Genomic DNA, 23,842 nt, shown 5'->3' with positions numbered 1-23,842 from the left:
TTTATTCCTCATCTACAGGCACCCATTGGCAACATCGCCCAAATCATCATCATAGGTAGTCCCTCGAAACCGAGGAGTATTTTCTTCCACTCTAAAAGTGAGTTCTTAGGTGACTGTACAGTCCAATACAGGAATTACAGTCTCTTGTCACAGGTGGGACAGATAGTCGTTGAAGGAAAGGGAGGGTGGGAAGACTGGTTTGCTGCACGCTCTTTCCGCTGCCTGCGCTTGCTTTCTGCATGCTCTCGGCGACGAGACTGCAGGTCTGTCACACTGTCAGCACATATGTAAACTGACAACACCCAACTCTACCTCCCATCACCCTCTCGACACCTCCACTGCCTCTGTTGTCAGACTGCTTATCTACAATGCAGGCTTGGCTGAGCCAGTTTTTTTTTCCAATAGGAAAACTGAAGCCATAATTTTTGGCCCCTGCCGTAAATTATACTTTGCCACCATATCCATACCCTGCCCAGGCCACTATCTCAGGTTGAACCAAACTTTTCCTAACCTCGGTATCCTATTCGACGTGAAGCTGAGCTTTCCAATGCCTTATTCTTTCCTTCACAATGACCGTCTACTTCCACCTCTAACTTCACCCACATTTGCCCCTGCTTTGGCCCATCTGCTAAAACCCTACTCAGTGCTCCGTCACCCAAGACTTGACTTTTCCAATGCTCTCCTGGCTGGGTTCTCATCTTCCACCCTCCATAAATTTAATCTACTGCAAAACACAACTCCCCATGTCCTATCCTGCACAAAGTCTCGCTCTCACAGCATCCCCATACCCGTCGCTACTGTCCTACATTGACTCCCAGTGCCCCAATTTAAAATTCGAATCCTCTAGTTTAAATTCCCTCGTGGTCTTGTACCTCCCTATCTTTGACCGCTTGTATAGATGCAGAGATTAGGCACGCGTGTAGCAACGGCAGAATGGTTTTAATGAGGGATTTTAACTTTCATCTATATTGGGATAAGCAGACGAGCACCTGCCAGAGAGGTAGTGAATTTCTTGAGTGTCAGGGATAGTTTTCTACAACAACATGCCCTAGAGGCAACAAGGGGGCATGCCATATTAGATTTAGTAATGAGTAATGAGCCAGATTTAATTAACAGCCTAACTGTGCGTGAACATTTATCAAATAGAGATCATAACATGATCAAGTTCAATGTAGCGTTTGAAAGGGAGAAGCACGAAACAGCTAAGATTCCAGATTTGGGTAAGGCTGACTTCTGGGATGAGACAGATTGTCCACAGTAAACTGTTATGGGTAAAATGGCAGATGATCAGTGGGAGATGTTCAAAGAAGAATTTAAGATAATACAGAGCCAGTTTATACCCCTGAGGAGCAAGAGCTCTACTTGCTTTTAAAAAACGCTATGGATGACTAAAGAGGTATGGGACAGCATAAAAATAAAAGGGGAAAAAAGCATACAAAAATGCAAAAAATAGCACAGATCCTGGCGAATGGGAAAGACACAAAGAACAGCAAAGGGTCGGAAAACCGATAGTAAGAGCTACAAAAAGGAGTATGACAAGAAACTTGCAAGGAATATCAAAATCAACCAGCATGCCAGAAATCCCAAGGAAAGTAATAATAAATCAGGGACAGGGACTCAACAAAATTAACGTAAGTAAAATAACAGTATTGGAAATAGTAGTACGAAAGAGTGGCAAACCCCCAGGATCAGATGGTTTCCATTCCAGGTGCTTGTCTGCTTATCCCAATATAGATGAAAGTTAAAATCCCTCATTAAAACCATTCTGCCGTTGCTACACGCGTGCCTATTCTCTGCATCTATACAAGCGGTCAAAGATAGGGAGGTACAAGACCACGAGGGAATTTAAACTGGAGGATTCGAATTTTAAATTGGGGCACTGGGAGTCAATGTAGGACAGTAGCGACGGGGATGGGGATGCTGTGAGAGCGAGACTTTGTGCGGGATAGGACCTGGGGAGTTGTGTTTTGCAGTAGATTAAATTTATGGAGGGTGGAAGATGAGAACCTAGCCAGGAGAGCATTGGAAAAGTCAAGTCTTGGGTGACCCCTGAGGAGCAAGAGCTCTACTTGCTTTTAAAATTCCAGGGTTGTAAAGGAAATAGGTGAGCCCATTGCAGATGCCCTAACTATAATCTTCCAAAGTTCTTTTGATTCAGGAACCATAACTTTAGATTGGAAAATTGCATATGTCACTCTGCTATTTAAGAATGGCGAGAGAGGGACCCTGGAGAATTATAGATCAGTTAGCCCAACATCTGTTTTCGGGAAATTGCTAGAGTCTATAATTAAGGATACGGTGACTGAACACCTCAGTTTTTCAGTTGATTAGAAAGAGCCAGCATGGATTTGTGACAGGTAGGTCATGCCTGACAAACTTGATTGAATTTTTTGAGATGGTAACTAAAGTACCAGATAGGAAACTGTCTATGGATGTTATTTATATGGACTTCCAGAAGGCATTTCATAAAGTCCCGCATAAGAGACTGTTAACTAAGATGGAAGCCCACAGAATTGAGGGCAAATTATTGACCTCGTTAGGAAATTGGCTCAGCGGCAGGAGATGGACAGTTGGGATAATGGGTAGGTACTCAACTTGGCAGAAGGTGACTAGTTGTGTCCGGAGGGATTTGTGTTGGGGCCTCAACTATTCACTATTTATTAATGACTTAGATGATGGCATAGAAACACGTGTATCCAAATTTGCCGATGACACAAAGATAGGAAGCATTGTAGGCAGTGTAGGTGAAAACATAAAATTACGAAGATATCGACAGATTAAGTGGGCAAAACTGTGGCAAATGGATTTCAATGTAGGCAAATGTAAGGTCATTCACTAGACCTAAAAAGGATAGAACAGAGTACTTTCTAAATGGTGAAAAGCTACAAACACTGTTTTTGTGGGGGTGAGTGGGGGTCCATGTACATAGATCATCAAAATGTCATGAACAGATCCAGAAAATAATTAAAAAGGTTAATGGAATGCTGGCCTTTATGTTTAGAGGACTAGAATATAAGGGGGTAGAAATAATGCTGCAACTGTACAAAACCCTGGTTAGACCACACCTGGAGTACTGTGAGCAGTTCTGGGTATCAAATCCTCGGAAGGATATATTGTCCTTGGAGGGAGTGCAGGGTAGGTTTACCAGAATGATACCCGGGTTAAGTTACGAGGAGAGATTACACAAATTAGAGTTGTATTCCCTAGAATTTAGAAGGTTAAAGGGTGACCTGATCGAAGTTTTCAAGATATTAAGGGGAACCGGTAGGATAGATAGAGAAACTGTTTTCACTGGTTGGGAATTCACAGACTGGGGGGCATAGTCTAAAATTAGTGCCAGATCTTTCTGGAGTGAAATTAGGAAATGCTTCTACACACACAGGGCCCAAGTTTCCACATGATTTGCGCCTGATTTTTAGGAGCAACTGGTGGAGAATGGACTATCTTAGAAATCGCAATTCTCCACATTTTTTTTTCTGCAGTTCTAGTCAGGTAGAAAAGTTCTACTTTGGAACAGAATTTTTTCTTCAAAAGGGGGCGTGTCCGGCCACTGATGCCTGATTTCAAAGTTTCCACAGTGAAAACGTACTCCAAACTAAGTTAGAATGGAGCAAGTGAAGATTTTTGTAGAACTGAAAAAACCTGTTCTACACATTAAAAAATCAGGCGCAGGTTACAAATTAGGCGTCCAGAACGAGGTGGGAGGGAAGGGGGGGGGGGCGGGTGGTGGTGAAGGGAACTCATTAAATTCTCCAATAAATCCTTATTTATACTTCTATAAATATTATACAAATAAATCCAACCTGAATAAACATTTATAAGCAAAGAAAAAATTAAATAAACCATCTTCCTACCTGTGTGAAAGTGCTTCAGGCACGGAGAATGCTGCAGTCAGCCTGAGGCGCCTGTTCTTCCCGCGGGGGGGGAGGGGACGGGAGGCGCCCGTTCTTTCCCGCGGGGGGCGGGGAGGCGCCCGTTCTTCCCGCGGGGGGGGGTAGGAGGCGCCCGTTCTTCCCGCGGGGAGGGGAGAGGAGGCGCCCGTTCTTTCCCGCGGGGGGGGGTAGGAGGTGCCCGTTCTTCCCGCGGGGGGGTGGGGTAGGAGGCGCCCGTTCTTCCCGCGGGGGGGTGGGGTAGGAGGCGCCCGTTCTTCCCGCGGGGGGGGTGGCGGAGGAGACAGTGAGAAGGCTGCAAGTGCTGATGGCAATGTGCTTTTATTAAAAAAATGTTCAAAAATTAAACAACTACAAAGAACTGCAAAAATGGCCGAGTGCCAATGTTTTTTTCACACTGAGCATGCGCGAACGCTCCCAACGGGCACGCGCAGCGTTGCCGGCAGGAAAAAAACTAATTTAAATAGTACCTGCCCCCTCCCACTTACAAAATCTGTGCGAGTGTAGGCTCCGCCCCCCTGGGCGCCGCGCCAGGCAGACAAGGAGCTGCAGAACGCTCCAGAATCGTGATTTTTTTTTTAGGCGTGAAAAACGGGCGCCCAGCTCGGAGGGGCGCCCGTTTTTTATCGTGTGGAAACTTGGGCCCACTGGGTGGTAGAAATTTGGAAAACTCTTCCACAAACAGCAATTGATGCTAGATCAATTGTTAACTTTAAATCGGAGATTGCTAGCTTTTTGTTAACTAAAGGTATTAAGGGATATGGTCCAAAGACGGGTCGCAGATCAGCCATGATCTCATTGAATGGTGGAATAGACTTAATGATCTACCTCTGTTCCTATATACTCATTTGTGCATTCTGTGCAGTTTTCGATGTGGGGGGGGTGAGAGAAATCTGTCCTAAGTTACATGTTTTATTTTGTTTCCCTCTGTTATAGGCATGTATCTTTTGTGGATTGTCCAGGGCATGACATCTTGATGGCAACTATGTTGAACGGAGCTGCTGTCATGGATGCAGCTTTGCTATTAATAGGTAATTGGGACATTAACAGTAGGTACAGGTTTGCACCATCGTCGCCCACTGAAGGTTCTTGGTTTCATGACTCTTAATTTCTTCTGTCCTTTACTCTGATATCAAATTCCTTGGAAAGTTCTTTGTGATTTAAATAATCCTTAAAAAGACTGCCTTAAATTACTTCTCAAATCTTGCCATTACAATTCTGTACACTTTTATTTCACTTGTGTGAATTGGCAGTTGTGAATGAGAAGATCTGGAAATATGCTGCCAAGAACCATATTGGCCGGCTGCATTAAAACCATAGGCAGTGCCGAAGAATGCGAATGTTTTTAATCCACAAAGTTAGAGAATAAAAGCTGTAAGTAGCTGACCATTAGAATCATGTATTTCTTTCAAAGAATGCACTCAAAGTGGTCAGTTAAAAGTTGCTGTTTATTTGTGAATAATAGAGCAATTCCTTGTGAAAGGCCGGAGCTCCCTTCAAGGCCTCCAGGGCCAGAATGGCCTGTTTAATTGAGAGAGGGAGATCCCTTCATTATTGAAGGATCATTCTGGTAGTGGCCATGAGGAGGTGGTTCACTGTCATGGGATTTCTGAACATGATTGCCAGGCCCTGTCTAATAGTGAAGTCTATTTTTTGAAAGTGGTAACTATTTCCTCCCTTTCTAGTTACTTTTTACAGTGTTCTTTCTGGTGGCTTAATGGTAAAATGCATGGTACTGAATCTTGCAGGCCAGGGAAAGTCTTAGGATCAAACTTGGGCTAGGTTGAGTTAGCTAATTAGCCAGTGCAGTGCTGGGGACACTAGTTGGCTTCAACATCCTTTGCTAATGAAAAAAATTAGCTGTGTGCATGAATAGCGGGCAAGAAAGGATCAAAGTCAGTTGTACTGACCCTATATAAGCGTATCTAATTCCACCTTGGGGTCACGCTTATAGGGTGAACAATTAAAGTGTTGCAGGTATCTGGAACGTGTGTGCTTCTTTCCGCTCCTTTCCCACCCCCAACTGTTTCTAAATGTATTGCATATCAATGATAAGCCAATAATAATACAAAGTATGTTTCACTTTGATTTACATCTTGTGCCTAGTTTTTTTTTCCCCCAACTTTTTTTCTTCAGTTTAAATTTTAATTAGTAAGTGCTGATGTGGAAAAATAAAATATTGAGGGCTATGAGTTATAAATATTCATACTTTTATGCTTGTTAACACGCTCTTTTTCTGTTCCTTAGCTGGTAATGAGTCTTGCCCGCAGCCTCAGACCTCAGAGCATCTGGCAGCTATTGAAATCATGAAACTCAAACACATTCTGATTCTGCAGAACAAGATTGATCTTGTAAAGGAAAGTCAAGCAAAGGAACAATATGAACAGATACTTGCTTTTGTTCAGGGTAGGTTGCCCCGAAATGAAACTTCATTCACCGTTTTTACTTGTTTGATTTCATGACTTATATTCATAGAATGATACAGCACAGAAGGAGACCATTCAGTCCCTCGTGTCTGTGCCAGCCCTTTGGTAGAGCTGTCCAATTAATCCCACTCCCTACACTTTCCCCATAGCCCTGTACATTTTTTCCTTCATTTATTTATCTAATTGTCTTTCAAATGTTACTGTTGAATTTGCTTCCACCACCTTTTCAGGTAGTGCATTCCATGACAACTAGCTATGTCGCCTCTGATTCTTTTGTCAATCGCCTTAAATCTGTGTCCTCTGGTTACTAACCCTTTTGCCATTGGAAATAGTTTTTCCTTATTTATTCTTTTAAAACTATTCATGATTTTGAACCCCTATCAAATCTCCTCTTAACCTTCTCTGCTCTGAGAAGAACAACCCCAGCTTCTCCAATCTCTCCACATAACTGAAGTCCCTCATCCCTGGTACCATTCAAGTAAATCTCTTCTGCACTTTCTCCAAGGCCATGGCATCCTTTCTAAAGTGTGGTGCCCAGAATTGAACACCAGCTGAGGCCTAACCAGTGTTTTATAAAGGTTTAGCATAACTTCCTTGCCTTTGTACTCTATGCCTCTATTAATAAAGCCAAGGATCCCATATACTTTTGTAACAGATTTCTCAGCTTGTCCTGCCACCTTCAAAGATTTGTGTACGTACACCCCCAAGTCTTTCTATTCCTGCACCCCCTTTAAAATTGTACCATTTAATTCATATTGCCTTTCATCATTCTTCCGACCAAAATATATCACTTCACACTTATCTACGATAAACTTCTTCATCTGTGTGTCTGTCCATTTCAACAGTCTGTCTATGTCCTCCTGGAGTCTGTTACTATCATCCTCATTGTTTGCCACATTTGAGTTTTGTATCATCTACGCACTTTGAAATTATGCCTTGTATACCCCAAGTCCAGATCATTACTATATATCAAAAAAAGGCAGTGGTCCTAATACCAATTCCTGGGGAACACACTGTATGCTTCCCTCCAATCTAATAACCAACTGTACACTGCTTTCTGCCCCTTAGCCAATTTTATATCCATGCTGCCACTGTCCCTTTAATGAGCTTGAATTTTGCTAACAAGTTTATGTGGTACTTGTCAAATGCCTTTTGAAAGTCCATATACACAACATCATCCACACTACCTTCACCAGCCTTCTCCATTACTTCATCCAAGAACTCAAGCAAGTTAGTCAAACATGATGTGCCTTTAACAAATCCGTGCTGACTTTCATTTATTAGCCGATGTTTTTTAAATGCCGATTAATTTTGTCTCGGATTATTATCACTAAAAGTTTTCCTACCACTGACTTTGGGCTGACTGGCCTGCAGTTTATCTGTCTCTCCTTTTTTAAACAGGGCAATATTAATAGTGTACTCTGGTGTAAGAAGCTGGCTACACAAGTTTTGTTGAATCAAATGCGTTTACTTTATTTAAACTTGCTAAATAGGCGCTTCAGACTAGCACTGTAAACAGAATTTCCTTAGCATCCCTGGTGAAATGGCTGGTGAAGGCAGCAAGTAACTGAGCCATACAGAGCAGGCTCAGTTCTTACCAGGACAATAATAGGTTGCTAAATTCACCTCAGTGACCTTAGCTAGGGAGTGAAAAATCATTTTTGGCAGTTAACAAAATATACAAGTTCCAAAAGACATTCAGCATTCAAATTTTCTAATGAGTTATACTAAAGGACTATATTGAGATTATTTCATTAAAGTACATATCTTAAATTACTGAAGCTTAGGTTACAGCAATAAAATAAGCAATAATGCATTCTCTGGATTTATAACTTAATGCCTTTTCCTGTTTTATTGTTTTGATATACAGGTACAGTTGCTGAAGGGGCACCAATTATTCCAATCTCAGCACAGTTGAAATATAACATTGAAGTAGTGTGCGAATATATTGTAAAAAAAATTCCAGTCCCCATCCGAGACTTTATATCTGAACCTAGGCTAATTGGTAAGTTTTTTTATTTTCCTTGCTCTTTAAAGTACTGACTTGTTTGTGGTGTTCTGGTATGCAAACATGAAAGTGTCAGCAGTGGCTCAATTTGTAGCACTCTTGCCTGAGTCAGAAGGTTGTGGGTTCAAGTCCCACTCCAGAGACCTGAACACACAAATCTTGGCTGACACTCCAGTGCAGTTCTGAGGGAGTGCTGCACTGTCTGAGGTAACATCTTTCAGATGAGACGTTAAACCGAGGCCCTGTCTTCCCTCTCGGGTGGATATAAAAAATCCTATGGCGCTTTTTCAAAGAAGAGCAGGGGAGTTATCCCTGGTGTGCTAGCCAATATTTTTCCCTCAATCAGCATCACTTTAAAAAAAAAAAATTATCTGGGAGTTATCACATTGCTGTTTGTGGGAGCTTGCTGTGTGCAAATTGGTTACCATGTTTGCTACATTTCAACAGTGCTTCAAAAAAGTACTTCATTGGCTGTAAAGTGCTTTGGGGCATCCTGAGGTTGTGAAAAGTGCTATATAAATGGAAGTTTTTTTTTAACCTGCTGATGTTTAGTTCATTAGAACAAGAAAATTATAATTCCTTGCACTGTGAAATATACTATAAATGCTGCAACCCCAGGACCATAATAGTATTCTTTTTGGAGGTTCTAATTTCCACATCCTGTTAACTAGCACTGCATGTATTTGCCCCTGTCTGTGTTGAGTTAACTGAATTCAGATGGGGTGGCAGTAGGGGTTTTGTAATTGGCCAAAGCATTCCTGGACTAGAAAAAGGAAAAATCAGCCACGCTTTCTGCTGCTGATCAAGCTTGCCTGTGATGCCAGCCGCAGTAAAATAGACAACATTCACTGTCTTGGCTTGCACATGAATGACTAACAATGCCCTTTATGGTGAGTTTTGCTGCTCATGCCCTCGGGAAGAATTCTTGGTGCCTACTGTGTACCTAGCAAGGACCCAAACTCATTTGTGGCAGTTGCCCAATGGCCAATGAATGACTATCTTCTTGGATTGGGGGAGAGGGTTGTAGAGGTAAACTGAATCTTTGAGGTCAAGTTGGGTCCAAAGTGACATGCCTGATGGAGTAATACAGGTGATCCTTTGTGGCAGACTTGGTAATCTAGTACCAGAGGCTGGTTGATTAGTCAGTCAGTGACATGTTGATGAGACTTGGAAGGGGGAGACCTGTCATTAGCTGGAATTCTTCCCACTCATTGCCAGATAACTGCAACTCAATGTTCTAGCAGAACAAGCAGTGGAAAACTTAGTGTTGGGTCTGGTAAGCTGGACTCTTAGCTAGTTAAGCTCCAACAATAACCCAACAGGGTGTGCTCCTGGGAGGAAAGTATGGACTCTATCAAGCAAGTTGGAGTACAGGAGTAAGGAAGTTTTGCTGCAATTGTACAGGGCTTTGGTGAGATCACACCTTGAGTACTGTGTATAGTTTGGTCTCCATACCTAAGCAAGGATATACTTGCCTTAGAGGCGGTGCAACGAAAGTTCACTAGATTGATTCCTGGGTTGAGAGGTTTGTCCTATGAGGAGGAATTGAGTAGAAGGTGCCTATAATCTCTGGAGTTTAGAAGAATGAGAGATGATCTTACTGAAACATATATGATTCTGAGGTGGATTGAAAGGATAAATGCTGAGAGGGTATTTGCCCTGGCTGGAGACTCTAGAACTAGGGGGATAGTCTCAGGATAAGGGGACTGCCATTTAGGACTGAGATGAGAAAATTCTTCACTCAGAGGGTGTGAATCTTTGGAATCCTGTACTCCAGAGGGCTGTGGATGTCAGTCGTTGAGTATATTCAAGATTGAGAGAGAGAGAGATTTTTGGGCTCTAGGGGAATCAAGGTACGTAAGTATAGGGAAGGAAAGTGGAGTTGAGGTCGAAGATCAGCCATGATTTATTGAATGGCAGAGGAGGCTCGACGTAGTTCTTCACTGTACTGAAGTGTGAATTATATCAGCAACAAAGTAAAAGAAAATTGGTTTCAGGAACAGTATCTCAACTTTCTCTGGGCAAGCTTGCAGTCTTCTAGTCTGAACACTGACTTCAGTAACTTGGTTAAATCCCCACATTTCCTTTGCAGCAGAGCAGGTGGGGATGTGACGGTGGTGTGTGGAGGAGGGGGAACAGTGGGTTGATGTTTCCGATGTAGACTCTTTGTCAGAATACAATCCTGGCGAGTAGGCAGTGTGCTCTTGGGGTGTTGAACTTTTTTCTCTTTTTGGAGCTGGCAGACTTGTTATGCATTTCCAACATTTCCTGCTTTCATTTCAGACCTCTTGTATCTGCAGATTTGTTTCCTAATGCCCACTTTTGTTGCCTTCTCCTTTGTGTCGGCCTTGTGCCTTTTCACTGCCTTGTCTATTTGTATGTTCTTTTAATGCCTTTTCATTACCCCACTGAGGTTAACTAATACAGTACAAGTTTACTGTTCAGCCTGCAGGTTAATCAAAGTCTGATCCAAAATTTGAACATACCAGTAGTTCTAGTAGCTCAAGCCCACCAGTTTCCGTTTTTGTCATGGCCCTTAAGATATTTTTTAATTGTTTTCCTGTTTCTGAGTTGGGCTTCAGTCATGGGACTAAGATGGTCTGGACTGCTAATTTGGTCGTGGGAGTATGATAATTTGCCCCCCCAAAAAAACCTGTGTTGAATGTCTGAGAATTGAGGTCTATTATCTGAGATGCATGTTCCTGGAAATACTAGATTAACATAACTAGATATTCCATTAATGTTCAGAAAATGTCTCACTCTAATCATTTCTTGTGGTAAACATCTCAGTTAAGTAACTGAGGGTGCATCACATCTTGGAAGAATTCAAAAGAGTGGGAGATTCCAGCAATTGCCCTCTACTCTTCCAATGTGGGCTTCATTCTCAGCCCCACCTTTGGTCACACAGCCTTCAGCTGTCTTAGCGATACACTCCTAAGATACTCCCCATAAATCTGCCTTGATCCTCCCCTCTTTCAAAATCTACATCTGGCCACCTTAGTCATTTCCCCTAACTTCTCTCTTTTCACTGCTCACTGTTCTTGCCTTTGGGACTTTTAATTAAATTAAAGGCACTGCATAAATGTAAGCTGTTGGATTCATCCCGTGTCCACATGTGAATTTCCAGTGAGAATCACTGGAATCCTGGACATTTCTTTTTCTCTCCTGACCGTGGGATTTGCTGAGGCAAATTGCATACTTGTTCATTTTTTAAAATCTTTTTCTGTTTGTGTTAATGCAGTTATTCGATCCTTTGATGTCAACAAGCCTGGCTGTGAAGTAGATGATCTAAAAGGTGGTGTGGCTGGTGGCAGCATTCTGAAAGGAGTACTAAAGGTATAAAATATTACTCAAAATAAGTATCAGCATTGGGGGTGGGGAGGGGGGTTGAGATGATCTGAGATGGATTTTGAAAGCAGTCTATTGAGTTGCTTGTTTAGGTATATAGGAAGGTGGCATTGAAGCAGGTTATTTGATGCTGTAATCTGATAAAAAATTTGTAACTGATAAATGTATTTATTTTCAAATTCCCATATAATACAGTAAACTAACGTGCTTTACAAATGTCTCTAGTATCTCCAAATTCCTGCTGGTGGCAGTGGTGAGCTTTTAGTTACTGCTCGTGCTACCAAGAGGAGCTTGGTTGCACTGCAGCCTTGACAGCTCACAATTGGCTGACAGTTTTTGAACATTCTGCTTGTAAAGATTCAGTATTTTAAGTACACTGAAACAATACACAGTTATCAAAAATATAGAACTATAAAAAACAATGATAAACTGCTTGGTTTTGTATTAACATTTAGCTTGTTCAAAAAAAAAAGCATGATTTAGAATGTGCAATGGATATGTGTTGATTGACATTGATGCACTCTCCATCAACTTGGATTTGGTCCCTTTTATGAACAGACGAAAAACAACTGTTGGTAAAAGACCAGCTGGTCCATCAAGCCTGTCCCATGTTGGGCTGGAGCATCATGACTAGACATTTCCAATCCCTGCAGCTATGTAATCTGTTGGGAGAAGCAAAAGATCAGTGGAAAATCCCAGGGCCAATAAGGGAAAAAAATAGTCTAGAAAATTCCTCTCCAACCCGCTCAGACAATCAAACCAGTCCAGCAGTTCACATGGACCGTGTTATCTGTAAAGCCACTCAGTTTATATCTGATATGATCTCTGCCCCAGTCAAGAACCAGTCCCGCTTCTTCTTGAAGGCATGCAGAGAGTTAGCACCCACTACACTAACTGACAACGCATTCCAGAGGCTTACTACGCTCTGGGAAAAGAAGAACCGCCTATCATCCACTCTGTTCCTACTCTTGCCTGGCTTAAACTTGTGTCCCCTGGCTTCCCCCTTCCCTCCCAATCTGTCAAACTGAATAATCTATCAATAGACATGTTATTTTCCGTGTGGATACCTTATATTCGTGACCAAACTTGTAAGAAGTGCCCAGCAGCTTCTGCGCTTTGCTGTGGTAACCTTCCCATTCTTTCAAGTGACTGGGAATGAATTAGATGGATTCTATTTATCTTATACTGCTTTTTAAAAAAAAAAGTTGCAGCACAGAAATTGGCGCTCCAATATGATCTATCTACTCTAATCCTATTTCTCTGCTCTTCCCTGACATTCCTTCATGTTTTTCATTTCCAAGTACTTTTAAAATTGCTTTCTAAATCACAGTTTATGTCTTATTGACTACTTGTGGTAAAGCATTCTATGTTCTAATAACATTGTAACAAAATGTCTTCTAACTTTTTCCCCTTTGTTTTTCTGTTGATAATCCTGAGTCTTTGCCGCCTGATTACCAATTCTCCAGCAAAGGGAAACAACTTTTCACTATTTAACTCTTGAACTTTTTCATAATTTTGAAAATCTCTTCGATTTAGCTCTTTATCTTCCCTGTTCCATTGGAAGGGTCAAACAATTTATCTATCAATCTCAGTCTTGAAAGCTCCAGTTGTGCAAGCATCCACATGTAAACTGATTGCATCAGATATAAACTGAGAGGCTTTACAGATAACACGGTCCATGTGAACTGCTGGCGAGAGAGTTCAATATTGTTACTCCCTTTGTGTGAAAAAATGCTACCTGATTTCGCTCTTGAATCGCCTAGCTCTAATTTTATGATTATGTTCCATTGTTCTTGATTCCCATACCAGAGGAAATAATTTCTCCATATCTACCCTTTCAAATCCTTTTAACATTTTAAAAACCTTGATCGCCTATACTCGGGAATACAAGCCAAATTTATGCAACCTGTCCTTGTAATTTATTCCTCTAAGCTCCAGAGCCAATCTGGTAAATCTGCGCTGCACCACTTCCAAAGCTAATACAGGTTGAGCATCCAAAATCCGGAGTTCCAAAATTCGGAATGTTTCGGAATCCGGACACTAGGCCGATCTGTGGTGGGGTCATCTGGAAACCGGAAAATGTTCTGAAATCCGGACTCTTTCCTGCCCCCCCGCCACCCGACTTCGCAGTGGCGCAACCTCGCCCTGGCCTCTTCTCCCCCCCCCCCCCCCCCGGCCCCTGCTCCTCTCTCTTCTCCCCCCCCCCCCCCCCCGGCCCCTGCTCCTCCCTCTTCTCCCCCCCCGACCCCTGCTCCTCCTTCTTCTCCCCCCAGCCCCTTCTCCCCCCTCTTTCCCCCTTAGCTCGGTTGCCAGACCCCACCTACCTCGACCCAGGCAAAGGTGTTCCAAAATCCGGAAATACCCGGAATCCAGAGCGGCCTCGGTCCCGAGGTTTACGGATTTTGGACGCTCAACCTGTATATCCTCCCTGACCTGCAGTGGTCAAAACTGAATGCAGTATTGCAGATGGGAGCTGACCAAGACTCTCCAACTGAAACATAACTTTCATCCCTTTGTATTCCAGCCCCCTGAGATAAAGTCCAACGTTACGTTAGTCTTTTGATTACTTTTTGTACCTGTGCACTAGCTTTTAGTGATTTGTGTGCATGGGCACCTAAATATCTTTGCACCTCCACAGGTCTGTACTTACCAGGATTCTCTCTCCCTTCTTAAATAATGGAGTGAAATTTGTAATTTTCCAGTCCAAAGGCACAATTCCAAAATCTAGAGAGCTTTGCAAAATTGTGCATCTGTAATTGCTTCACCCATTTGTTTTAATACATTGGGGTGAAAACTATCAAGTCCTGGAGATTTATCTTATTATTTTCTCCATTACCGTTTTAAAACTTGTATCAAATCTGCTACCTTCCTTCCATTGACTTATTTTTGTACCTGCCTACTAGCTTTTAATGATTTGTGTACTTGGACTCCCAAATCTGTTTGCTCCTCAACAATCTCCCCATTTAGAAAATATTCCAATTTATTCTTTTTGGGTCCAAACCTAACATTTGCCTACATTGAACTCTATTTGCCATAGTATTGCCCACTTACTTGATCTGTGTCTGTCCCTTTGCAGCTTCCTGCTCCCATCTGCACTACTAACTTGGTGTCATCTTCAAACTTGGCTATGCAACACCCTATTCCTTTGTCTGGTCCCAGTCATCAATAAATATGTTGAAAAAGTTGAGGCCCCAGAACAGATCCTTATGGGACACATCCCAATCAACTGCTACCTCTAATTTAATGCATCTCATTTTTGCTACTAATCTCTTGTGTGGAATGCCTTCTCAAAGTCCATATAGATAATATCCATAGACACTCCTGTTTCTGCCTTATTAGTGACCTTAAAAAATCAGTTTGATTGGTCATACATCAGTTACCCTTAACAAAGCATGTTCGCTCTCTCTGATCAGCTCATATTCATTCAAATGCTCAGTCTATCCCTAATCAGATTCTCTTAGCTCTCCGCAAGTGACGTTAAATTGATAGGCCATGCCCCCTTATTTGATATAATCAGCAAACGTCAATCTCATTCATTGTATGCCTATGTCCAAATCATTTATGTGGAAAAAAACGAGAGAGATCCAAGACAGATGCTGAGGCACGCTGGCACCCATATTCTGCTAATCAGAAAAATGTGCATTTACTCCCTACTCTTTGCTTTCTGTTCTCTTCCCCCGGCCATCTCTTAACCCAGAGGGTTATATATCCTTTAATACTACATGCCTTAATCTCTCATAATATTCTTGTGCAGCAGCTTATCAAATGCCTCTGAAATCCATACATAAAAAATTAATTTTATCTATAAACTGATTTTCTCAAATATCCAATTAAACTTGTCCTTATTAGCCTGTAGCATTTTAATGGTTCATTAGTTTCATCTCATATTATGAACTCTAGGGGCTGGATTTTCGTTTTAAATCGCCCCTGCCCGATCCTCAGCGATGTTCCGGCGGTTGCGTCTTTTTCAACTGCCAGAATGCCGCTGCTGCACGCTCCCGCAGTTTTCGGGTGCCCCATGGCAGCGGCGAAGTGGAGCGAGTGGTGTGCGGCAAAGGAGGCCTATCGACTCAGGAATCTTCAGCTCCGAAATTGTGCGCGCGTGCGGGCCCCCCAATCTCCGCGCCTCCCCCAGAGGCCAGAGACTGCTGGCCTAAGATCACTGTTTGGGGGGGGGGAAGAGAGTGAAATCGCTGTGGTGGGGGGGGGGGGGGGCGGCGGCGGCGAGTGAGATTGCTGTGGGGGAGGGGGTGGGGGAGTGAGATTGCTGTGGGGGAGGGGAGGGGAGGGGGGAGTGAGATTGCTGTGGGGGAGGGGAGGGGGTAGTGAGATTGCTGTGGGGGAGGGGAGGGGGTAGTGAGATTGCTGTGGGGGAGGGGAGGGGGAGTGAGATTGCTGTGGGGGAGGGGAGGGGGTAGTGAGATTGCTGTGGGGGAGGGGAGGGGGAGTGAGATTGCTGTGGGGGAGGGGAGGGGGGAGTGAGATTGCTGTGGGGGAGGGGAGGGGGGAGTGAGATTGCTGTGGGGGAGGGGGGAGTGAGACTGCTATGGGGGAAGGGAGGGGGGAGTGAGATTGCTGTGGGGGAGGGGAGGGGGGAGTGAGATTGCTGTGGGGGAGGGGAGGGGGGAGTGAGATTGCTGTGGGGGAGGGGAGGGGGGGAGTGAGATTGCTGTGGGGGAGGGGAGGGCGGAGTGAGATTGCTGTGGGGGAGGGGAGGGGGGAGTGAGATTGCTGTGGGGGAGGGGAGGGGGGAGTGAGATTGCTGTGGGGGAGGGGAGGGGGGGAGTGAGATTGCTGTGGGGGAGGGGGCAGTGAGATTGCTGTGGGGGAGGGGAGTGAGATTGCTGTGGGGGAGGGGAGGGGGGAGTGAGATTGCTGTGGGGGAGGGGAGGGGGGAGTGAGATTGCTGTGGGGGAGGGGGAGTGAGAGTGCTGTGGGGGAGGGGAGGGGGCAGTGAGATTGCTGTGGGGGAGGGGAGGGGGGAGTGAGATTGCTGTGGGGGAGGGGAGGGGGGAGTGAGATTGCTGTGGGGGAAGGGAGGGGGGAGTGAGATTGCTGTAGGGGAGGGGGGAGTGAGATTGCTGTGGGGGAGGGGAGGGGGGAGTGAGATTGCTGTGGGGGAGGGGTGGGGGGAGTGAGATTGCAGGGGAGGGGGGAGTGAGATTGCTGTGGGGGAGGGGAGGGGGGAGTGAGATTGCTGTGGGGGAGGGGAGGGGGGAGTGAGATTGCTGTGGGGGAGGGGAGGGGGAGTGAGATTGCTGTGGGGGAGGGGTGGGGGAGTGAGATTGCTGTGGGGGAGTGGAGGGGGGAGTGAGATTGCTGTGGGGGAGGGGAGGGGGGAGTGAGATTGCTGTGAGGGAGGGGAAGGGGGAGTGAGATTGCTGTGGGGGAGAGGTGGGGGGAGTGAGATTGCTGTGGGGGAGGGGTGGGGGGGAGTGAGATTGCTGTGGGGGAGAGGAGGGGGGAGTGAGATTGCTGTGGGGGAGGGGCGGGGGAGTGAGATTGCTGTGGGGGAGGGGAGGGGGGAGTGAGATTGCTGTGGGGGAGGGGAGGGGGGAGTGAGATTGCTGTGGGGGAGGGGTGGGGGGAGTGAGATTGCTGTGGAGGAGGGGTGGGGGGAGTGAGATTGCTGTGGGGGAGGGGTGGGGGGAGTGAGATTGCTGTGGGGGAATGGGAGTGAGATTGCTGTGGGGGAGGGGGGAGTGAGATTGCTGCGGGGAAGGGGGGAATGAGATTGCTGTAGGGGAGGGGGGAGTGAGATTGCTATGGGGGAGGGGAGGGGGGAGTGAGATTGCTGTGGGGGAGGGGAGGGGGGAGTGCGATTGCTTTGGGGGAGGGGAGGGGGAGTGAGATTGCTGTGGGGGAGTGAGATTGCTCTGGGGGAGGGGAAGGGGGAGTGAGATTGCTGTGGGGGACTGGTGTGGGGGGGAGTGAGATTGCTGTGGGGGAGGGGAGGGGGGAGTGAGATTGCTGTGGGGGAGGGGAGGGGGAGTGAGATTGCTGTGGGGGAGGGGAGGGGGGGTGAGATTGCTGTGGGGGAGGGGAGGGGGAGTGAGATTGCTGTGGGGGAGGGGAGGGGGAGTGAGATTGCTGTGGGGGAGGGGAGGGTGGAGTGAGATTGCTGTGGGGGAGGGGAGGGGGGAGTGAGATTGCTGTGGGGGAGGGGAGGGGGGAGTGAGATTGCTGTGGGGGAGGGGAGGGGGGAGTGAGATTGCTGTGGGGGAGGGGAGGGGGGAGTGAGATTGCTGTGGGGGAGGGGAGGGGGGAGTGAGATTGCTGTGGGGGAGGGGAGGGGGGAGTGAGATTGCTGTGGGGGAGGGGGCAGTGAGATTGCTGTGGGGGAGGGGAGTGAGATTGCTGTGGGGGAGGGGAGGGGGGAGTGAGATTGCTGTGGGGGAGGGGAGGGGGGGAGTGAGATTGCTGTGGGGGAGGGGGAGTGAGAGTGCTGTGGGGGAGGGGAGGGGACAGTGAGATTGCTGTGGGGGAGGGGAGGGGGGAGTGAGATTGCTGTGTGGGAGGGGAGGGGGAGTGAGATTGCTGTGGGGGAGGGGAGGGGGGAGTGAGATTGCTGTGGGGGAGGGGAGGGGGGAGTGAGATTGCTGTGGGGGAGGGGTGGGGGGAGTGAGATTGCTGTGGAGGAGGGGAGGGAGGAGTGAGATTGCTGTGGGGGAGGGGAGGGGGGAGTGAGATTGCTGTGGGGGAGGGGAGGGGGGAGTGAGATTGCTGTGGGGGAGGGATGGGGGAGTGAGATTGCTGTGGGGGAGGGGTGGGGGAGTGAGATTGCTGTGGGGGAGTGGAGGGGGGAGTGAGATTGCTGTGGGGGAGGGGAGGGGGGAGTGAGATTGCTGTGAGGGAGGGGAAGGGGGAGTGAGATTGCTGTGGGGGAGAGGTGGGGGGAGTGAGATTGCTGTGGGGGAGGGGTGGGGGGGAGTGAGATTGCTGTGGGGGAGAGGAGGGGGGAGTGAGATTGCTGTGGGGGAGGGGCGGGGGAGTGAGATTGCTGTGGGGGAGGGGAGGGGGGAGTGAGATTGCTGTGGGGGAGGGGAGGGGGGAGTGAGATTGCTGTGGGGGAGGGGTGGGGGGAGTGAGATTGCTGTGGGGGAGGGGTGGGGGGAGTGAGATTGCTGTGGAGGAGGGGTGGGGGGAGTGAGATTGCTGTGGGGGAGGGGTGGGGGGAGTGAGATTGCTGTGGGGGAATGGGAGTGAGATTGCTGTGGGGGAGGGGGGAGTGAGATTGCTGCGGGGAAGGGGGGAGTGAGATTGCTGCGGGGAAGGGGGGAGTGAGATTGCTGTAGGGGAGGGGGGAGTGAGATTTCTATGGGGGAGGGGAGGGGGGAGTGAGATTGCTGTGGGGGAGGGGAGGGAGGAGTGCGATTGCTTTGGGGGAGGGGAGGGGGAGTGAGATTGCTGTGGGGGAATGAGATTGCTCTGGGGGAGGGGAAGGGGGAGTGAGATTGCTGTGGGGGACTGGTGTGGGGGGGAGTGAGATTGCTGTGGGGGAGGGGAGGGGGGAGTGAGATTGCTGTGGGGGAGGGGAGGGGGAGTGAGATTGCTGTGGGGGAGGGGAGGGAGAGTGAGATTGCTGTGGGGGGGGAGTGAGATTGCTGTGGGGGGGGGGAAGATGGGGAGATTGCTGTGGGGGGTGGAGATTGCTGTGGAGGGGGGGAGAGGGGTAGATAGCTGTGGGAGGGGGAGAGGGTGAGATTGCTGGGGGGGGGGAAAGAGGGGGAGATTGCTGTGCGGGGGGAGAGGGGAAGATTGCTGAGAGGGGGAGATTGCTGGGGGGGGGGAGAGGGGGAGATTGCTGTGGGGGGGTAGAGGGGGAGATTGCTGTGGGGGGGGGAAAGAGGGGGAGATTGCTGATTGCTGTGGGGCTGGGGAGATTGCTGATTGCTGTGGGGGGGGGGGAGAAGAGGGGGAGATTGCTGTGGAGGGCGAGAGGGGGAGATTGCTGTGGGGGAGGGGGAGAGGGGGAGATGGCTGTGGGGGGGGGGAGAGGGGGAGATGGCTGTGGGGAGGGGGGGGAGATTGCTGTCTGGGGGGAGGGGAGAGTGAGATTGCTGTTGGGGGGGGGGGGTGGGTGGAAGAGTGAGATTGCTGTAGGGGAGAGTGAGATTGCTGTGGGGGAGGGAGGGGGGGAAGAGCGAGATTGCTGTGGAGGGAGGGTGGTGGAAAGAGTGAGATTGCTGTGGAGGAGGGGGGGATAAAGATCTGTGTAATATCAAACAAACCTGTCAGATCTGTGTCCATACTGCTCACTTAAGATTCAGTAAGACCTGCTTTTTGAGGTGCGGTGATAAACGGATCTTAATGATTTTGGGCGGTAATCTATGGGCGGACAATATCGAATACCGCCCGGCGGTAATGACTGTGGAATCTACTGCCGGCCAGTAAATGGGTGATTTGAGAGGAAACTTGTATTCCTGGGCGGTAAATGGGTGATTTGAGACGAAACTCGAGCCCTAGAAGTTTGCGCACTTCAGCAGTGAAGCTAATTGGCCCAGATTTGCTGTAATAATAATGGCGAGACTATCGGCACTCGCCGTTATTACGGGGTAAATCTGCCAGCAACTTCTGGCGTCCGCATATGCACAGCTAAGTGTGTAAATCCAGCAATTGCTGTCAAAGATACCCTACTCCTTTGCAGGCTGGACTGTTGCTTCCTTGTCGATGGACTCGGCATTGAAATTACTGTAACACCGTGAACTTGGAATACTTGCCCAACAGATCTGCACTAAAAACGGCTGGAAAAGTTTTTAACGACATAATAAGTGATAATTACGAACATACGAAAAATGACGGATAGATAAAAATCATCAGGTCCATCAAGCCTGTCCCACACATTTGCGATACCTTGTGTATCACAAGATATACACTCCACCCCACCTGAAACCATGTGATCTCCTGGGAGAGGCAAAAAAACAGATTTTAAAAACCCAGGCCAATTTGCGGGGGGAAATCTGGAAAATTCCTCTTTGACCCATCTAGGTGATCGAAATTAGTCCAGGAGATCACTCTGGCCATTAAATTCCCTGCAGTACCGACCTTCTGTAAGAGGTGATCGCCGCCGCAGCCAAAAACAAAGCTTTTGCTTGAAGGAATTACTGCTGAGCAACCTCACTGGCCCTGAAAAATTCCCTCAGAAGCAAGTTAATATTGGAGATTTTTTTTAAATAAAAATTAAATTAATTTTTTTGGTTTTCTGTCTCTCTTATCTCTCTACCTTAATCCCATCTGTATTTCTAAATCTTTATTTTGCTTTCTGTACATCATTTAAATTTAATTTATATTTCCTGCTTTATACTTCCTGGTTTGGACTCTGCGTGTCTTTGAAGATTCTTCAGTCTGATTGGTTTAAGAGCCTTGCTGTTGCTTGCCCTATATCGAGACATCGCAGATCCCCTGCAGATGGTGTCATTCTGAAACACACCAGATATGGGGAAATCTCCACTGACACGCCTGCAAAAGCTCTGTGGGCAACTGTCAGCGAGGTGCGTTCCTTCGCTGCTGAGAGCAAAATCCAGGCCATTGGCATGTAATTTCCTGGCTTATCCTTTTCCCTTTTTTGAACAGAAATTCGAGTATTAATGGTGGATCTCCGGAAGGACCTGCATATGTTTCCACACATGGGGTGGACTTTGCTTAAATTTTCTACATGCTGCCCAGAATTTCCAGAGAACCATATCCAAGTCTCATACAGCACGACCGCAACTTTTATTTTTTTGAATCACATCATGCCTCTTGTATGGACATGAGATTTCAAATGATTTGTTAATGGTTACATGTTTCAAATGATAAAAACAGGTAAACAAAAACATTTTTCAAGTCAAGCCAGCCTAGCTTTCTTAAAGCCAAAATTTAGATCATTGCTTTCAATATCTCATTGCAAATCATTCAGTGTCCCCAAAGTAATATCATCAGTCACTGCATACACTGCTACATCTTGATCTTCTGAGCCAATATCATTCCTCATGACTGAGATAAATGTTTCCAAAGTCTTGCAGTGGGATTTAATTTGGAGTCGTCTTTCTGATGATTCTATGTCATTCTAGTAGGTAGCACTCTTGCATCTGAGTCAGAAGGTTGTGGGTTCAAATCCCACTGCAGAGACCTGAGCGCACATATCTAGGCTGACACTCCAGTGCAGTACTGAGGGAGTGCTGCACTGTTGGAGGTGGCATCTCTCGGATGAGATGTTAAATGCAAGTCTTTCTTTTATTTTTTATGACTCAGCAAACTTTACCAGTGAGTAGCTGTGCCATACACACTTGGTCTATGCTGTGTTAACTAATCTTAGCCACGGTAGTGTTTGGGTATTATAATTGGCCTTGTGCCTTAGTTGTGGGAAAGGAACTGGCTCTGTTCCCTCTCATGACCCCTATCCAGTGGCTCCGTCACAAATGCATATGCGGATGTTAGATGAGGACAGCTTCGGGCTCAGCTGTGTTGCCATTATAGGGCAATGTATTCCTCAAAAACTCACTGTCAAAGCTCGTGTGAGCACAGTATACCTCACCAAGGATTCAGTGCCTTTAAGACGGCGGGGGGGGGGGGGGGGGTGGGGGTGGAAATTGACACGGCAGATAAAATATTCTTGTGCAAAAGCTCTTCAACAAAACATAGTTTTATGAATACAATTGTAGTAACAATTTGTGATGTAAAATAATTCATACCCCTAACTGTGCTGGGATTCATGTTTGTCTTTCATAGGTAGGGCAGGAACTTGAAGTTCGACCTGGTATTGTGTCAAAAGACCATGAAGGGAAGCTGATGTGCAAGCCCATCTTTTCAAAGATTGTGTCACTCTTTGCAGAGCACAATGACCTCCAGTTTGCAGCACCTGGTGGCCTTATTGGTAAGGAGGATCCTTTACTTTTATGATTTTGAGGTTTTACCCACTATACCTGGAAGTGTCACTGTTGACATACTGCAAGTGTTGTCCACAAGGCCACTCTCCATGTATGGTGCAGGAAACACTTTGTTTTTGAGTTGGTTTCAATTCGTAGGGCACCAGTACTGGGGTAAGAGGAAGCTGTTCCGTTGGGACAGGCTCCACTTGAACTGTGCTGGGACTAATGTCCTGGCGAATCGAATAACTAGAGCTGTAGATAGGGCTTTAAACTAAATAGTGTGGGGGGGGGGGTTCAGGTGAGCGGAAATTTTAAAAGTCAAAGAGCAAGGAGAAGGCAATAGAGCAGGGTAGCGGTGGGGAAATGATAACCAGAGTGTGACAGGAAGGGACAGAATGTTTAAAAATAAGAGTGTATCAGAAAGTGGGGTCAAAGCAGGGAAAAATGGTAAAAAGAAAAGATTTAAAGCTCTTTATCTGATTGCATGCAGCATTCGTATCAAGATAGATGAATTGACGGCATAAATAGATATCAATGGGTATGATCTGATAGCCATTACAGAGACATGGTTGCAAGGTTACCAAGACTGGGAACTAAATATTCAGGGGTATCTGGCAATTCAGAAGGATAGACAGAAAGGAAAAGGAGATGGGGTAGCTGATCAGTGCAGTCACGAGGAATGATATTGGCTCAGAAGATCAAGAAGTAGAATCAGTTTGGGTGGAGATAAGAAATAATAAGAGGAAGAAGTCACTGGTGGGCATAGTCTATAGGCCTCCTAACAGTAACTGCACTGTTGGACAGAGTATGTCAAGAAATAATGGAGGCTTGTAAGAAAGGTACGGCAATAATCATGGCCGATTTTAATCTTATTGATTGGACAAATCAAATTGGCCACGGTAGCCTTGAGGAAGAGTTCATAGTATATCCGGGATGGTTTCCTTGAACAGTACATTGTGGAATCAACCAGGGAGCAGGCTATCTTGGATCTGGTATTGTATAATGAGACAGGATTAATTAATTATCTCATAATAAAAGCTCCTCTAGGAAAGAGTGACCATAACATGGTTGAATTTCAAATTCAGTTGGAGGGTGAGAAAGTTGGATCTCAGACCAGTGTCCTGATCTTAAATAAAGGCGATTACAAAGGTATGAAGGCAGAGTTGGCTAAAATGGACTGGGAAAATAGATTATAGTGTAGGATGGTTGATGATCAGTGGCAAACATTTAAGGAAATATTTCAAAACTCAACAAAAATATATTCCAGTGAGAAGGAAAGACTTTGAGAAGGGAGAACCATCCGTGGTGAACTAAGGAAGT

At 46.3% G+C, this 23,842-nt stretch overlaps 1 protein-coding gene across 1 annotated transcript in view; it reads left to right on the top strand.

The window, feature by feature from the left end:
* eif2s3 (eukaryotic translation initiation factor 2, subunit 3 gamma) overlaps positions 1–23,842 on the top strand; it is a 70,875-nt gene that overhangs the window by 22,905 nt on the left and 24,128 nt on the right. Inside the window, exons 5-9 of the mRNA XM_070893378.1 lie at positions 4,827–4,921; positions 6,138–6,296; positions 8,187–8,321; positions 11,566–11,660; positions 22,383–22,527. Of these exons, the coding sequence (XP_070749479.1) occupies positions 4,827–4,921; positions 6,138–6,296; positions 8,187–8,321; positions 11,566–11,660; positions 22,383–22,527 (629 nt within the window). The remainder of the gene's footprint in view (positions 1–4,826; positions 4,922–6,137; positions 6,297–8,186; positions 8,322–11,565; positions 11,661–22,382; positions 22,528–23,842) is intronic.

Source organism: Pristiophorus japonicus, chromosome 11 (assembly GCF_044704955.1).
Source record: "Pristiophorus japonicus isolate sPriJap1 chromosome 11, sPriJap1.hap1, whole genome shotgun sequence".
In the NCBI taxonomy this organism is placed as follows: Eukaryota; Metazoa; Chordata; class Chondrichthyes; family Pristiophoridae; genus Pristiophorus; species Pristiophorus japonicus.
This window is presented reverse-complemented; position numbering and strand designations above follow the sequence as displayed.